At 40.0% G+C, this 18,448-nt stretch overlaps 1 protein-coding gene across 2 annotated transcripts; it reads right to left on the bottom strand.

The window, feature by feature from the left end:
- Nucleotides 1-2,001: 2,001 nt before the first annotated feature.
- On the bottom strand, nt 2,002-16,122 carry erlin2 (ER lipid raft associated 2). 2 transcript variants are annotated; one of them, XM_035166420.2, is made up of 12 exons: nt 15,994-16,122; nt 14,237-14,344; nt 13,562-13,643; nt 11,815-11,861; nt 11,489-11,550; nt 11,125-11,250; nt 9,042-9,115; nt 7,938-7,996; nt 5,846-5,937; nt 5,663-5,752; nt 5,315-5,394; nt 2,002-5,239 (listed from the first exon to the last, which is right to left on the bottom strand). In XM_035166420.2, the coding sequence occupies exons 2-12, from the start codon at nt 14,341-14,343 to the stop codon at nt 5,060-5,062; spliced, it is 999 nt and encodes a 332-aa protein (XP_035022311.1). In that variant the 5' UTR covers nt 14,344; nt 15,994-16,122; the 3' UTR covers nt 2,002-5,059. The 2 variants fall into 2 exon arrangements, with proteins under 2 accessions (XP_035022311.1, XP_035022312.1); XM_035166421.2 differs by lacking the exon at nt 15,994-16,122 and adding an exon at nt 15,851-15,987.
- Between the last annotated feature and the right edge of the window lie 2,326 nt (nt 16,123-18,448).

Raw genomic sequence — 18,448 nt, 5'->3', positions numbered from 1 at the left:
GTAACGTGTCGTTTCATTGGAAAACTGTGTAATCATGACTGTGGGATCAAACCTACGTCATGTCATGTTGTACTTACGCTGGAATCGTGGGGGATTCCTGAGGTGAGTGTCTAATTAGCACACGCAGTTTTCATCACTGGAAAAACCAGATCGTCTGATAACAAGCTTTGAAAAGTGACATTTCATTTAAAGTGGCCTGTAGCCACAACTTGCACATTTTATATAGTGGAATATGTATATTATGTATAGGAATATCAATAAATCAATCACATTTTATTTGTATAGCCCATATTCACAGATCACAATTAGTCTCATAGGGCTTAACAAGGTGTGCCAAGCAAAATAACTGTACTTAAAATATTGATTAGAAGAAACAGTTTGTAACATAATGGAAAAATGTGTCAATGTTTAAAGTATTTGTGCATAAGAAAATGTCTGATAGAGATGAAGGGAGTAGCAATGACAAATGAATTGAGGAGTAAAAGTATGTGAGTAGGCGTATTGTATGTCAAGCAGTCTTGTTGAAAATAATAGTCCACAATCCGCCAACACAATCAAATGGATCCATGATGTGGCCACAGCAGTGATCCTGGATCTGCAAACGACAGGGCACAAGGACTCCGAGGAAGAAGTCAAGTCAGTAACATGCATTGATGGCACATTAATGTGATAAAGAGGGAGAAGAGGAGAGAGAAGCTGCATGTGTCATGTGTCCCCCGACATTCTAGACCTATAGCAGCATAACTAAGAGCAGGTCCAAGACAGACCTGGACCAGCTCTAACTATAAGCTTTATCAAAAAGGAAGGTTTAAAGCCTACTCTTAAACATGGAGAGGGTGTCTGCCTCCCGAACAGAAACTAGAAGATGATTCCACAGGAGAGGAGCTTGATAGCTGAAAGCTCTGGCTCCTACTCGACTTGAGGGACAACAAGTAAGCCGGAATTCTGGGAGTGCTGCAGCATTCTGGACAAGCTGCAGTCTTTAACAACTTACTGCTGGAGCCTGATAAGGCATTCTAAGTAAGTAAAATATGTCATTCAAGCAATCCATCAATCCACCCATCTATCTCTTTTCATATATATATATATTTTTTTTTCTTTGCCACTCTGCCTAGAAGGCCAGCATCCCGGAGTCGCCTCTTCACTGTAGACGTTGACACTGGCGTTTTGCGGGTACCATTTAAAGAAGCTGCCAGTTGAGGACCTGTGAGGCGTCTATTTCTCAAACTAGAGACTCTAATATACTTGTCTTCTTGCTGAGTTGTGCACCGGGGCCTCCCACTTCTCTTTCTACTCTGGTCAGAGCCCGTTTGTGCTGTTCTCTGAAGGAGTAGTAAACACCGTTGTAGGACATTTTCAGTTTCTTCGCAATTTCTCGCATGGAATAGCCTTCATTTCTAAGAACAAGAATAGACTGGCGAGTTTCACATGACAGTTCTCTTTTTCTGGCCATTTTGAGAGTATAATCGAACCCACAAATGTGATGCTCCAGATACTCAACTAGTTCAAAGGAAGGCCAGTTTTATAGCTTCTCTCACCAGCAAAACCGTTTTCAGCTGTGCTAACTTAATTGCACAAGGGTTTTCAAGGGTTTTCTAATCATCCATTAGTCTTCTAAGGCGATTAGCAAACACAATGTACCATTAGAACACTGGAGTGATAGTTGCTGGAAATGGGCCTCTATACACCTATGTAGATATTTCATTAAAAAACAGACATTTCCACCTAGAATAGTCATTTACCACATTAACAATGTATAGAGTGTATTTCTGATTAATTTAATGTTATCTTCATTGAAAAAAACAGTGCTTTTCTTTGAAAAATAAGGAAATTTCTAAGTGACCCCAAACTTTTGAACGGTAGTATATATATATATATATATATATATATATATATATAGTTAGGCTTCCATTGGGATATGGCTCTTCTATCTATCTGTCTATCTGAACATTGTAACTCTTCAGTATCAACTTCAAAAATAACCCAGCAGGATTTTAGGAGTTGTTTAGATATTAGACATTTTATTGGGTTCGAAACACACTTATTTTCTTTTATACAGTTGTATTAATAAGAATAATCATCCTAGATCACAGTGCACTTTAAATGTACAGAAAAAAAGTCTTCATAATGCCAGTGAGTTCTTACACAATAACCCATAGTGCTTTATTATCTAATGACAATATCCTAATTGCACAAACTATTAAAATCAGTGCAAAAGCATTGGCCCTTCAAGTCGTCATAAATCTAAATCAATCCAAGAAGTACTAAAATGAGACGTCACTTTGCGGGTTAACAAGACCAACTTTTGAGGAAATCAGCAGATCGGAGTGATTAAGAACATAACATCTGTTTGTAGTAGGTTAAAGTGAATTCAGGATAAAAGCTTCTTAGCTTTGTATGAAAGAAATATTTTCTCACTCTGGAAAAAAACAGAAACCAATTTCCCTGGATCAGTTGCGAAACATAACAAATGTGGTTCTAACTTCTTACTAAACCTTGAGCTATGAAATGAAATGAGTCTGATGTTGACAGTGTGTAGCGTGGTTCTTTTTCATTTGGTCACTAACTTGCATTCTGTGCCACAACACAAAACTGACAATCAAACATGAACATTTTGTCAACAGTTGGACAAATTGGACGAAGTAAACAGCGTGTTTTTTGGTCCTGACCATCTCAAGATGTCTATGAAAAAGGTTTCAAGTGTCCACAGAGAATAATTGACTCCTACAGACTATGACTTACACATATTATAGCTTTCTTCATCTCACATCCTATGACCTCTTCCTCCTACTGGACGGTGAGTCATGTTGCCGAAGGCTCAAAGTCAAATCTCTACTGTACGTGTCCTGTAAAGATTCTTACATGACACACATGCAATGCTTTCTATAATTATCCTTAAAAATGGCTAAATGGAGCTGATGTTACATGTCTATAGTTTGGTTCTCAAACAAAAGTACAAAATGCTGCTTCAACGTCACATCAACTCCATGTTTTTTTTTTTTTCAATAAAAATCCTGATGCAAAACATTAAACAAACAATTGCACAAACATCGTCTCCACTACAGGTTCAGTCTGACACACAAAGTTGTTTATACATCAACAGCAAAAATGTGGTCCAAAGTCAATTCAATAAGTAGTCAGTGCTGAAGAGAAATTTTACAAAAACATATAAAAACAAATGGAAACGATGTTGGTGCCGACAGTCACACAGTACATTCATCTTCCCTGTGATTTGTCTTCAGTGACAGATCTGATTTGGGCCAGTATTTTTCAGCCTGTTCAGAATCACAGAACATTATCTTCAGGGTGACGCATATATTTGCTCCTCCATTTAGCACCATCAACATTTTAATCATTTTAAATACTGGTATTATAAAATTATCACTGACAACAACTTGGTTCCCTAAAAAAGATTATCTAGATTTAAACAGTTTTTTTTGCATTTTTTCAACCCCTCCAAAAGGTGGTGTTGATGGGGATGTAGAAAGAGTGGTAATCTGTAGTGAAAGGAGTCAAAAGGATTCAAATCACCTTTAAAAGACTCAAAGCCCAAAAGCAGAAAGGGTTTGAAACTGATCAAACTGTGTTTATCTGCAGTAACGTAAACTGCAATGGTTAACTGGCTAAACTAACTAGTTTACAAAGCACAGTAGCAACTTTGCTTTAGTTCCGAGGTCTAAAGTTGTCATTATGTCGGTGTCTTATAAATCCTCAATCAATCCACTGGTTAGGGCGAATTCTGGTGGGGCTACTCAGGGAACATTGTCTTATTGATGATACATTTATATCCTTAGCATTAATCTTGTCAGAATCTTATGTAATTGACCATGTCATGCAATTCCAAGGGGGAGCTTCAAATTTACATTTGCCCCGCCCCTTTCTGTGACATCATCCCCATGAAGTCATGTGATTTCGGTCACATGTCCATGCTAGTATATAGTAAAAGTCCTGTTGACCAAAAATTGTTTTCGAACATGAAATAAACAGACTGAAGCTTAGGTGTCCCACATTACCCAAGTTCCCAGATTACCCAAATTCACGCCTACAATGCTGACTGTTTGTTGGAACAGCCCGTTAGCATCACATCATGTATGCAACCTTAAACTGCATATTAACAGAATCCCTTTTGACTGGGTTCTACTTTTAATATAAATTAGTTGGCAACATTAGAAAGTCAGCTGTAGTCCTCATTTCAACGAGCTGATGGCGCTCATGTTGGCGCTAGTTGGCCAACAAGGCTACAGAAAAATGCTAAAAGTGTCTATTTCAGCATGCTTTGAGCAGCATATCGACGCTAGTGTCGATGTGCTGTAAGCAAAAACATGTGATCAGCGGTGGAATTTATACATTAAGCCCTGTTTCTTTATGCTGCGCTTCCTGTCACCTGCCGCATTGAAAATCTCCTGCCGCATTGTTCATAAGTGAAAGGTGTTCACATAGCGTTCTGAGTTCAGGTCTGAAAATGGCTTCAGAGGAATGAGGCTTTTAGCAAATGGTCAATTCATGTAACAAGGACAATGCAGCGTAACAACAGGTAACAAATATCACTACTTTAATGCTCAATTAGAACACGTCACATGAATGGATAACACAGTTTAACACACAAGCAGTGACAGATTTTGGTTTCGTTGTAAGTGGGTACACTTGCCACATGGGCCATTAAAGCTGTGCAGAGGCTAAATTACGAAATAAAAATTTGCTGTGTTGGCTTATGTCAGTTTTAAAGGGGCTTGTCATCCATGGGTGATGCTATATCATCAAGTTTTTCCTCCACCTATATTATGGTTCTGAGTAGATGGTGCCATTCCAACGAGAATAGGAAAATATCTCCAGTGCTCTTCTCTGAGGAAGAAGAATTTTAATTTATAGTGATTTTTTTCAACTTTCTAATGAACTTTTAACATAACTTCTAGCAGTGATTCTGAGATATTTGAGAAATACCGGCCCTTGTCAGCAGAACTTCTCTGAGTCAGAAGGTGAACCTGGCAGCCTGTGGGCCAGGCTACTGCCCTCCAACAGACAGTCCTCCACCCCTGGGTGGTCCTGTGCGTCCCACTACTTAATCCATGTCCAGGATCTGCTCACCCATAATGTCCATGGCTGCAGAGACTTTGATGGAGCTCCCTGCAGAGCCAGAGTCCACAAACATCTGGGGTATGTCGTTCCCAAAGTAGATCTTACTGTTGGCTGCGATGGCCTTGTACTTCATTAGCTGCAGGTACTCTGGTGTTAACTTCATCTGCAAGATGGCAACAAAATTCAAGTTACAATAAAATCTGTTTAGTCTCTCCAGTCCGATGTCCTGCCTCTTTACCTTATTGGCCTCGGCAGCTCTATGTGCTGTATAGAAGTCTGCATCTGCCCTGGCTTTCTCCCGGGCCAGGAAAGCACCATCTATAAATCACAAACACAGTCAGAGTCACCAGGAGGTTTGTTTTGAAAGTCCACAGTATTTTACAGGTCAAAAACTAGGAAGATGGTTAATTAAACAAGTTCCATTTTAACAGCTGATTCTCTGGGGCCATATATATGTTTGTAGGACACAAAAAGAGGGGGAGAGTAACTAAGTACTAACATATGTTGTAGCAATATCTGTGAACAAACTGAAGAGTAAAATCAGTGGTAAGGAATTGAGTACTTTTTCCACTGACTGGATACAAACCTTCAATTTGAGAAATCTTTTTCTCCGTTTCCTTCTCCATGACTTTCTGTTCAAACTTGATCTCTGCCACTTGTGCCAATTTCTCAGCCTCTGCAAAACAAAAGAATTATAATCAAACTGTTTTTCACACAGCTCCATCGACAACAAACTGCACCAATTATCGTTTTCTCTGTTCTCTCTCACCTATCACAGCTTTGATCCTTTCGGTCTCTGCCTCCTTCTCCACAACCTTCTGTGTCTGTTGAGAGATCAACAGCTTGGTCTTCTCGCTCTCCCTGTAATGATTAAAGCACACTTATTAACCATTAAAAAGGGGTTTTCACTCGTTTCTCTGAATCCTCAGGGCTGAGTGGGCACGAACAGAGCAGGCCTGATTAACATCTGCCCCACGCCCCTGTTGACAGTGTTAGAGGGCAGGACAATGTACACATTTATCATTACACCTTACTGCAGTGTTAGGTTTGGTCACATTATTCCAAACATCATGGAATAACATTCCAAATATCAACAACTGTTAGAAGTCAATGCTGCTGTGTTTTCTTATTTACCTGAAATCTTTTAAAGGATGCGTGAGACAAAGACACTGAATTTCCCTGCACGCCTGCGTTTGTTGTTGTGTTCTTTTTTGGCTGCAGCTGCCGGGGGATTTTGTTGTTTATACAGCTTGCCCTTTTCATTTTTCTCAGGGGTAGGCGCTTTAATTGTTTTAGCTTAAAATTGTAACAAGTCTATGGACACCCCAGCAGTGTTCATAATTATCCATGTAATTATCAATCATCAGTTGTATATGCATTGAAATACTGATAGACTTGTAGCCTAAAGATGTGCTTGCATATAACACTATTTATCAACATTTTTGCACATCCTCCTACACCTATTTAAAATGTAACAGTAATGTTTACCCAGAACACATTAACACACTCACTTTGTACTTTTATCTGAGGTAGTTTTTACTTATATTTGAATAAAAATTGTTTTAAGTACTGTTACTCTTTCCACCGCACTGAAACATTTTCAATTACAGACAGTCCCACTAAATTAAAACAATCTAACTAGAGACTGAGAATGTGTAGCTTCTTTTTCCTGCGGATGTTGTCAAATGCAATTTTAACTTGCAGACTGGGTTAACTTTACCAACAGCTATGGTCATATTTCAACTTCTGCTTCCATGTCTGGAGGGCAGAGTAAGCAACACAAAGGCACAGACTGTCACACAGGCTGTAAGAACAAAAGTGAAAGTACTCTGAACCACTAATTGGAAAGGGAAAGTTAAAATATAGTTTTTCCTCTGGATACTGGATCTCCTACACTTTGTCTTATTACTTATTACTTTGTCTTAACAGATTCAGCACAGAGTACTTACTAAGATTTCCTACTGTGATGACGCTTTTGTGTGAAGCTAAATTGTGAGTCATTTTGGATAAAGGTGCCAAAGGATGCAATATTGTTTCAGAGGATTAGTGACATATTTAGAGTGATGACTGAGGAAAGTGCAACTCAGCTGCAGGTTATAAAGTGAATCCCCCTTTTGTCTCAGTTCATCACTTGACAGTGACATCTGTGTGATTCATCAATAACCCTGACAGTTGCTCAACATGAGGAGGGAAAAGTTAAGGGCTGTGCTGGGAGAGAGTGAGTGTATATTTTGCATTAACTTGTCACAGTGAAGTGGGTGAAAGGAACGGGCCTATTTTGGTCCAATCAGTGTATTCATGCACATCTCCTAAAAGCTTACCTTAGGTTTCTGTGTAAATGCTCATTTGTGTCTTTTTACTGTGGAATGTTCCCTGATAAGCCACAGAGAGTATCTATGTAAAATTGACCCTGTGCATGTTTCTCTACAGTTGCAAAATGTTATGCTGATATGCTGTGTTTTGCAAAGAAAGGGAACACAATGCAGAGTTGGACCCACTACAATTACACTATCAAAATGAAAACTCTGTCTGTCTGTTATTGTCTGTTATTCAACATTACACGTCTCATTCGCAGACTACCACTCTCCACAGTCTGTCTGATGCCTCACAGTGTTTCCCTGAATATGACTAGAACTTACTGTAAATCCTCTGTTTCTTCTTCAGATCTAATTTCCTATGACTAGGCACATCCTGTTGATCCATGAAGCCAAACTAGGAGCTCACTGACATGAAACAGCAGAGTGTTCCTTCTCTATGAGACTTGGCAGACGAGAGTTGGATGAACATAAATACATAATACAGGTCTCAGGGTTCAGGGAACATTCCTTGTTGGACACAGAAAAAAAACTAAGAAAACTTACATGAGCTCATAGTTTCGGCGAATGCTCTCTGGGATGTTGGGCTTTGTCACTCGCACCGCCTGTTGACCACATGAGACACAAACATGGAAACTGAAGTAGTTCGACGAAGACAGCAGGGGCCTAATAAGAAACATGTCATAAAAAAAACCTGGCAAGTTAGAAAAAACTGTTGGAGAGAAGCCCTGAGAAAAAGACTTCTATTCAAACACCCTCTGAACTGTATGATTACTGGTTCTACAGAGAGAGAAAAGAGCAATTGTTATTTCCAGTGTTTCTGGAGATTTACAGGAATCATAATGCCAGAGAGTTAAAGCCCAGTGAAACTTTTTACACCCACATATAAAAATGAGTGTGGGTGTAGAGATTCAACAGGAGGGGAACCACACAGGGTCTTTTAAAGTCAATCATAACTTTTGGCACAAAACAATGTGTTGTGTTGTTATGATGAATGCTCCAGGAGAGGTGCTGTGAACCTATCCACAAATGTGCATAAACCTTACAAAGGAGTGTGTAATAGCATAGACATAAATCAAATGTCATGTGTTGTGCCTGTGTGACCTGGGAGCTCTGTTGCACATCATAACCAATCTCTCTACTGTCAACTGATCAGGGGTGACAGTGGCTCAGGAGGTAGAGTGGAAACCAGGTCAGCGGTTCTAACCCAGTCTCCCCCATTCTGCGTACTGAAGTGTCCTTTGGCAAGATACTGATGATTTACTGTATGAATGTGTGTGTGTGTGTGAATGGGTGAATGGCAAAACTGTACTGTAAAGTGCTTGAGTGATTTTCCAGCCTAGTAAAGTGCTATACAAATACAGACCATTTACCACAATCAAGCCAATACAACACAATTCAATATTATGCAATACCCGATATAAAAAAGTCAAAACAGTGATAAATAGAACACATGACCAAGAGCTCATTTGATAAAGCTGGTGAATTTCAGATTCCTTAAATCAATAGTTAACTGCACTAACCACATAATCTTCACAAAGCCATAAGCTGTGGTTTTACATATGGAATTGGAATTGAGAAAGTCAATGTGAACAGTCTGATTAAATAAACGTTGTTTTGACTGCAGCCTTTCTGAGGGTCTCACTGTACCTGTATGATTAGTCCAGGTGCCATGGCTGTTAGATCCTCTTGTAGCGTCAACTTCAGGTTTTCATCAATTTGGTCTGAGTGGGAAAAGAGTGAGTAACTTCAATAAAAAACTGTGTCACACAGCAGGTGTTCCCCTTAGAGCTTCATTCAGACATAACAGTTTACATATGCTGCTTGTTCTACCTAGACACCTTCCCTAACCTGTTCCGGATATTTTTCTTCTGTTGTGAACCGTTTGACTCGGACAATCTCCTGCTGTGTTCCTCATATGTGAAAGACAAACACTGTAGAATGCCCAAATGCACTTGTTTGGTCATTTTTCATTCATGTCTGAAAACAGCCATAAAGCTTCCAGTGTTTCCCCTACCATTATATTAGGGGGGCGCCCCGCCCCCCCTGGAAGGTCAAGTTAATTTTTTAATATAGCGCCAGATCTCAACATAGGTCATTTAAGGTTACCTTTCGTATAAAACAGGTCTATAGCTTGCTCTTTTATTAAACAAACTAAATGGCCTTATGTTATTTATCTTATTTACACGACGGCATGTCATTTCTGTCTCTACATGGTCGCGCGTTTAGATTTCCATCGGGATGGAACTCGCACGGCGGAGTTCCATCCCGATGCGCACACACGCACACACGCACACACAGACACGTGCGCGCACACACAGGTGAGCACACTCCCACCAGCGGACAGAGAGCATCCATCGGAAAACATGTCGCATCAACCACCTGAAAAGCGTTTTTTAAACGCTCCCAGGGTGGTGAAGATGGCAACCCTCACTCTCCTGCGAGTAGCAGCCAGAGTAGCTCTCCTGCTCTGGGTCCAAGTACAGAAAAGAGCCCAAGTGTTGCACGCCCTGCCCCAGACAAGCATCAGTTCAGTTCCTTTAAGTTTTTGTGTCCGTGTCCGCCCCCCCCCCAAAGCTGTAAACCTAGGGGAAACACTGGCTTCTTGCTTTTGCTTCTTCAATCATATACCAAAAAGCCCATCATGTAGCAGCAATGTAGAGCATAAAATTGTGTACATAATGTCACAATAAAAAGTATGGGAGAAAATGTAATTTGCTCATGATAATACGGTGACTCTGTCATGGTCTCATCTGTGACTGTAGTTTATTCCTTTTTTTCTGGTGTTTTTCTCTTTGCCTATGTCTGTCCTGTCCCCCCCGTCTCTGTGGTGTGGGGACATGCCATTCCTCTCAATCTCCCAAGTGGCAGCGTCTGTGGTCTTTTTAAGTTGATCCAACATTGCTGATGTAAAACAAAAACATGTGTATTTAATGTCTCTCTGTTTATTTCGCAATGGACTTTGGCCCTTTTCAGACCCGGTATAAACCTTCGTCCTGAGAGATATGAATACTAGTGCTCAGCTCTTAGCTCATTTGTTTGGCCAGTTAAGTTTAAATCGCCCAACCCTAAAAGACACTGTGTAAACAGTCCTTCGGATGTGGTTACTAGGTATGTAGTGAGGCATCCTGACTGTAATTATGGAGGGACTTGGCTTCTTATTAATGTAAGAAGTTGCACACTGGTCTGAGTCAGGGCCTCAACACAATTAATCCACATCTCAGAGAACAGTTACTGTCTGTGACCATTGAAAACTCTACTATTCATATAACTACTACATAGTCAAATGATCAGTGCAACAGTACTGTCCAATATATCAGTCAACTTCAGATATCTGGCAATAATTTCTCCTAAATATTTCATTAGGGTTGAGATCAAAAGTAAAATTATCTTGTTCAGAGAAGTGATCTGTAAATTAAAAAATTTCTACATTATTCGTCTGATAAATAATCCATAAGTACGTTTCTTGTAATCACACCATGGTTGTGTCCACCTTCTGTTGACTGTTGTTAGATGGATAGATTTCAACACTCACATGTGTTGCTTCACTAAATTCCATATGCATCGCAGCTGTTAATGAGACCTAATGAAACAAACCATAAATGCAGGGTGTTTTGTTCCCTGGGCCACAGAACGACTCCATGCTGTCTGTAGAATCTGTTTTCTGTGCAATAAAAGAACTGAGAGGAGCGGTTTCAAATTAGTGGTGCAGTCTGTGGCGAACAACACTCACCAAACAGGCCGATGTAGACCTCCTGCAGCGAGTGGACACTGCAGAACTGGTTGAGCTCATGGTGCACCTTGTTGAAAATCAAAGCTTTATCGTAGTCTGCGGTGAAGTTCCTCACTATGTCGTACACTGCAGTGAGGAGAACAGGCATTCAATCAAGTCGGAAATTACAGCAAAAACACAGAACACAGGGGTATATTTGATTCTGCTGGAGCAAGCTGCACAAAAATGAAATTGAATGTGTCTGTCGGTGCCAAAGAAGTTATCTTCAGATGCACAGCTGCACAATCCAAAAGAAATACCTCAGGGCGTTTAGAATAAATACACTGTTTGATGTTTGTGGCCTGTGGAGCACTGGTGAGTTTACCTGCTGATGGAACGAGATAGTTCACCACTTCTATGCGGTCGAAGTAAATCATCACTCCTCCACTGAAAAAAGAAAAACATAGAGACGTAACATTTGTTATTTGCACTTTTATTCAAAACACTGGAATGTGATAAAAGGTGTTGCATGATGCAGTCTGAGAGATGTCAGTGGTTCAGACATGTACTGACGAACTTCTGACTCTGTTGGTTTCATTTTCTACCCAATGTCCTGTGTGGGATTGTGTTGGGTGCAAGATGAATGCTGGTTATAATGCGTGTCTGTCACACATATGATTCCACTTAAGTGAGTGAAAACTGCAAACGTACCCTGTGCCACATGGTACATTCTTCACCTCATCTGTTTGCAGCGTCGTCTGTAAAAATAAAGAGTAACATTTAACGTATAACTTTCTGGCATAGAGTTTTTCTTACAATATCATCATCCATCTACTGATTTATCTAATAATTTCGGAAATCTATGTGTGTCTGTCTTCCTGTGTGTCGGTGGAACAAATATCTCAAGAACCCTTCATCTCATCAACTTCAAACTTGGAAAGTGTGTTGGGAAGGGCCCAATTTAGTGCAGTGCCAAATCTGGTGGGATTTGGACGTGTAATACGGTCAATATAAATAAACTTTGAATTTACAGTCTCATCAGTGGAAGTGATGTTGTCATTCACAACAGCAAAAACTACTGATTCACCAAACTTTGAATAAGGCAGCAGGTCTTTATCTGCAGCAGGTCTTTATCTGCAGCAGCTTAATTACTGCAGGTCACTTTTACAGTTTCAGTAAGAAAAGCTGCAACCAGCATCACCGTAGGCAAAGTAAACAGACAGTTTTAAACAGGCAGGTACAGAACAGGCACTGCACTAGTTGTAAAAAATACCTGACAATCCATCAACACTTTTTGAAATTAGACCATTCCAGTCCTTTTATTGAAGACAGATGGATTTCAGTCGTGCATACAGTGTAAAAATCCAGACAACCTGAACATCACAACCTTCCCAAAGGCATGTTGTTTTGGATTCATCCGGGTTTTAGTGTGTGTTTTATGACCAAAATATTTTAATTTCCCTTGCTGGAGCAGCAGAGGAGAGCACATGTCACTTATAACAGTTGAGATAGGCCAGAGTGCTATATCAGCTGATATCAGCTTATTGAAGATATAATAGTATCAGTGCACCAGCAGGCTTATTAGCCTATGAATACAAAATAAATAACAAGAAAATGCAGCAAAGAAAACATACAGGGGCACCATTACACAGTTCGACCACCACAGCACTAACAAGTTCACTTTTATAGTGTAAGATCAGTGTTGTAGGTATGCATCTTAGTGACTTTTGGCTTAATAAATAATAAAAAAACAAGATCAACATTCATAAAGTCACAAACATTTTTATTTACATATTATCAGTATCTGCCTCAAAAATTCTGAATTGGCTGTAATTTCAGTTCTCCTCACTTCCACTTTTTCTTTCATCTAGAATTGCAATCAGCTGTAAAAGGTAATGAAGTCTTCTGAACTGGTTTCCTCTGTACAATTGATCAGTGTATTCATCATTAATGTGTGCACACAGCTTATTAGTCACCGTGCAAACTGTTCGTAATGAAGGCTAGACTGTCTTTCTGTCAGTCTTAATAAATAGGACTCCCATATACAGATGATATGGTATGGCCTCCTCTTAACCACTACCACATGCTTGCTCTTATTGCTTTGTATGACTCGAAAATGGTTCTGTCAGCCTGTGATTGTCTTGACCATTTGAAGCCCCCTTATTCCCTGGACACATGCATCAGTGGATGTTTCAAATATTCAATTAAAAACTGCTCTACAATAACATAACCAGTAATAAAATATTCAGATATTAGTGGGTGTTAGTGAGTTTTTGGATAAGTGGTAAAGTGGCTTAATTCTCACACGCACTCTGTTCGTGATATAATGTGCAGCCATTACTGGTTATTATTGTTTATTCTCTATTACTGAGGTTGTTTCTGTCTGTGAACTGAAAATCTCAGGCCAGAGATTTGTGACTAAATGCTATGAATATTAAACTTGCTTGACGTAACTCACCTGAACAGACTTGTAGGTTGTGATAAATGGAAGCATAAGATGGAAACCAGGGCCGCTGGTGGTAGTCAGGAGAGCCCCTCCCCTGTCATACAGACAAACGTATACAAATCAAATGATCATTATATGTCAGAGTGGGCCTCCGATCACAACAAGACAATTTCCTGAGGGAGCTTCAGCTTGTAATGAAAGAAAACCCACTATATTAGGATTACTCATGTTAAGACGACATGAAGGGGGACAGTTTTACTTTCGTAATCAGTGTTAGCAACAGGAGTCATTTGCTCTCATTCTCCTTTGTCTTGCTGCTGAGAGCAAGTCTGGACATTTCCACATTTCACAACCTCTATCAACCTGTTTCTTAATGCAAGAGATAAACAATGAATGAATCTCTTTTCATGATGCTGAATCACACTTTGCTTTTCGCAACAGTCTCAATCAGCACTGTCCCATGAAAACTCTGATATTTAGTTCATGTCTGTCCAAGTGATAAGACTAAGATTACCGTCAAGCTTCACAATCGTGACTGACATTTTAGTCAACCTTAACATCCTAATATTTGCAGAACCTGCTGACTAAAAGTTAATTTGCTTAAGGCAAAGACTTCTGAAGAAGATGCTCCCTTCTTTAATGTCTCACTTTTACAGTAGCTCACAAGATAAAAAAAACAAGTCTCACCTGTAGTAAACTCCAGTGTGTCCCTCATCGATCTTGTGTACGGAGGCCAAGAGTGCTGCTCCTCCGAGAGCAACAATAATTGAGAATATGGCACCCCACTGTGCCATCCTGACAAGCAAACAGAGGAGAGAGCATGTGGAAATCAGCAGTTAGCCTTTTAGAGTTCTCAGTGTCCCGCCTTTATCACAATCAAATGTTAAGACACTCTCCTCCTAACTTTAAGTGACTGATAAACTGTCAATACAACCAGAGGACCCACTCAGCAGCTTGTGCAGTAGTAAAACAACTTTGGAGTTGGCATCTTGCTCATTGGTTTATCTCAGCTCAGGCTTAGCCAGGCATCAGCTGGGACTCAGCGACCTTGTCACACTTAAAGAGGATTATGGCTAAAGCGCGAAAACGTTCTAACCTCTCCTGCATATAATAAACATCTCGCTATGGACTTGAAACAATATCTCAACTCCTCTACATATGCATACATACATATATATATAAATAAAGGTTTAATGTAGCTGGTCTGAGCAGAGGGAGTTGGAAGAGGAGCTGTCTCAGCTCTGGTTAGAGAGTAAATGTTTATCTAGACCGGTGCTTCAACACTGACTTATTTTTAACAGACATTGGTTACACTGGATGTTTCATTTTTCTTTTAGATTCTGTGTTGTTTCTCATTAGATATTAACCTTTCTTCAATGTGTGTTTGACTGTGTTTTGATTGTGTCCATTTAATTTATGGTTTGCTTGCTGACTCTCGCAGGTAGTCATTTTATTTTCTGTATGTTTCAATTTTGTTGAATTTTAACAATATTTAGGCCGAGGCTTTCAAATAAGCCCAATGGGTTTTCTGCCTCCTTCTGCACCATATTTCATTATTATCTTAAATTTTTCTATGTATTATTTTCATCTGTGCTAAATAAAAATCTAAATAAAAAGACTATGCTACTGGTCTGCAGCTTTTTGTTTAGATACTAAGTTGTCTTGTTTTGACAAACAAAATCGATTAAACTCTCAATGAAATGAACATGTGAGACAGTGTAAACAGAGGAAGCACTTCATCTACACGTGTTAGTGGGAGATTATTGATCAATACAGTGAGATTAACATCCTGAATGGACAGACCGGAAGAAAGCGATGGTTTCTTCCTGGCAAAGCACCATGGGTAATTCAGTTTTAACAACTTGAACCATTTGACAGTGTCTTTCAGCCTCAACCATTTAAGCTCCCGAGCTGTGGAGGACACTGCTTCCTCTGCGGCAACAGCTTTATAAAATGGTTTCAAGTTAAAACCAGAAACATTAACATCATCTCAAGTTTGCCGAATGAAAAATGCGAGTCTAAAGAATTGTATACAGATTCAAATTAATCAAATTATGACAAGTGTGTCTGACTTTATGGGAACTCAACTTTCAATATAAAACCATTTGAAGGGGATTTGGTTCAGAGAGCTTCAGGGCTAACAGCGTTAGCAGGACGCCAGTTACTCTGTGCATGTGTTCTCTACGATTGAAGCCTCCTGTAACGGAGAAGCAGTTCAGATATAAAATCAGTGACTTGGTGTCTCAGCCTTCACTTCAGTGTCAGTGTCGAAACACAGCACAAGGCCAAATACTGACTAACCTTTAATTCAAGTTAGCAAAACTCATGTTTGCTCCTCTCCTCTCCTGTTGACGTTCACCGGCCACATTAAAGCAGAGGGTTCGAGACAGAGATCTAGTTTAGACACACAGTCACTCGTGTTCCGGATGCTCGGCGGCTCTTACCTGTAAATTAGAGATTAAACAAAGAACAGAAACGAAGCAGGTACTTCAGGCACCCGCTACCACTCTTCTTCTCCTCCTCCGAGTCTTGCTGTTCAACATCCAGATTGCTGCAGTAGCGCCCTCTGGGGGGCACCTTCTGTTTTTCACATGTGCAGCAGTGTACGATGACTCTGGAAAAACATTCAAATAAATATTCATGACAAATTGTCATATATATTGTTTGTTTTGTTGGTAAGTGACAGGTCTATAGAAAGAAGACTACTGACTGGACCTGGACCCCCCCCAGAATATCTTTAAATCACACACATTTGCATGAATGATGATGATGATGATTATCATTATTGTAATTATTATTGTTAGAGATAGTATAAGTATTATTATTAGTAGTAGTAGTATGGGGCGACTGGACTACTGTGTTTTGTGCAAAATATTTGTGATCGTTCTAGTTTCCTTTGCCTGATGATCCATCTAAAACTTGCTGAGCTGACTGGTGTATCACTCCCTGTATTGCTTGGCATGGACGTAATTTTACACTTTATTATTGCTCAAATTGAATTGTAACCCACTATCAGACAATCATTAAACAGAATCGTTCAGATATACGGGTCAGGTGCTTCAATTAATGTTCACAACAAACATCTAAATAAGAAAGAGAAGGTAATCTGAGTGACTTTGACCCTGGCATGATTGTTGGAAATAAATGGGGTAGTTTTAGTGTTTCTGAAACTTGTTACATTCTGTAGAGTTTTTGCTCAGAATTAAAGCCAACAGCAGCAGTTCTGTGGATGGAAACAAATAACAATTAAGAGGAGCATGGTCAAACTGGTTGCAGCTGACAGAGAGGTGATGGTAACCACTCTATATAACTGTAATGAACAGAAGAACATCTCAGAGTATAAATATGTATATATTATTATTAGATATTAGATGTACACATTATTCGATTGGTAATAGTGATGCATCAATATGTAGTTCTACTGTTGTAACAGTAATTTTAGTGTATTTAGTAGCACACTCACACACACACACACAGGTTTGCACAGCTATACTTATTAGGACTTTGCATTGACTTCATTACTGTGGACAGTCAAACCAAAACCTTATTCGTGCCTTATCTTAACCTTAACCTAAACTAACCCTAACCCTAACCCTAACCCTAACCTTAACCTTAACCTTAACCTTAACCTTAACCTAACATAACCTAACCTTAACCTTAACCTTAACCTTAACCTAACCCTAACCTAACATTAACCTCACCATAATTCACATTTTACATCATTGGACCTTAGAAATCACATTTTGGTCCTGACTGAAGGTCCTAAAAGGGGAACACACACACACACATACACACACAGACACACACACACACACACACGCTCCAATTTCCTTGAATTTAAAACTAAAATTTGAAGTTATATCACACATGTTCCTCACGTGGACAGCAGATGGCGACACAGACCAGATGACGCGTGCTGCTTCGTTTCCATGAGAAATGTATTGAGAGGCTGAAGGCTCCACACTACTTCAGACTGTTTATTTTGAATTTAACAGGTTTTCACTGTTACATTGCAGCAGGTATTTATTTTAACTGTTTATCCATTTGCAGTGGATAGATTTATCTGTTGGCACAAGAAACAATAACAAAGTCTTGCATATATTAAAGAAAATTTGGCTAAACATCTACCAACCAGAAGTGCAAACAGTGCAAAACACAAGAAGTCGATTAATTTCATTCTCAATCAGCAACAAGCCTCCAGTTGATACACAACACAAGGGTCCTGACACTAAAAGACTATGTGCTTTATTTTTAGACACTGGCCTCTTGAGCAATGTTCAAAGAACCACAGCTAACCCCTAGGTGCTGCAGTGGCAGCTCTGTGCCGTGCATTTTAAACAGGGAGGGGCGGAGCGGTGGAGGGGAGAGGGAACAACAGAGCAAGGGAAAAGAAGTTTGTCAGAGTTCATTAAGTATCAAGGGAACATTGCTGGAACTGGCAGCGTAAGCCGTGCCGGGGCCCTAGTGCCATTAATCACGAGTGACAAGAAACCAGGGGCCGAGGGAGGGGGTGGAGGGGAGGGGGGCAGCTCTGCCAGAGACTCTGGTAGTGATTACAGAGCGGGGTCCAAGCAGCCCGGGCCAGTGGTGCTGAAGGTAAGACACACCACAGCCAAGGCTACGGAGTTCAGGTGCCTTCACACAGGTCACACACACAATCACAGAGTGAGAAGACAGCATGTAACTCCGGGCCTTTAAAACATGGGAGGGGAAATGTAGAGAGAGTGGAATATTTAGGTTCAAGAAGTGGTACAGTGCTGGATCTTTCCCTTTGTGCATTTCATCCTCTCTCCCTCATTTATATGAGCTGAGCCTCTGGCTTAATAGCATGCAGTAGGAGGAGGAGAGTGGAAGTGCGGCAGTAACAGAGCGTCGCCCATACATCTCTGTCGGCCGGCC

Source organism: Hippoglossus stenolepis, chromosome 9, assembly GCF_022539355.2.
Source record: "Hippoglossus stenolepis isolate QCI-W04-F060 chromosome 9, HSTE1.2, whole genome shotgun sequence".
Classification (NCBI taxonomy): domain Eukaryota; kingdom Metazoa; phylum Chordata; class Actinopteri; order Pleuronectiformes; family Pleuronectidae; genus Hippoglossus; species Hippoglossus stenolepis.
Note: the sequence above shows the minus strand (reverse complement) of the source record. Positions and strands in the feature narration are given on the sequence as shown.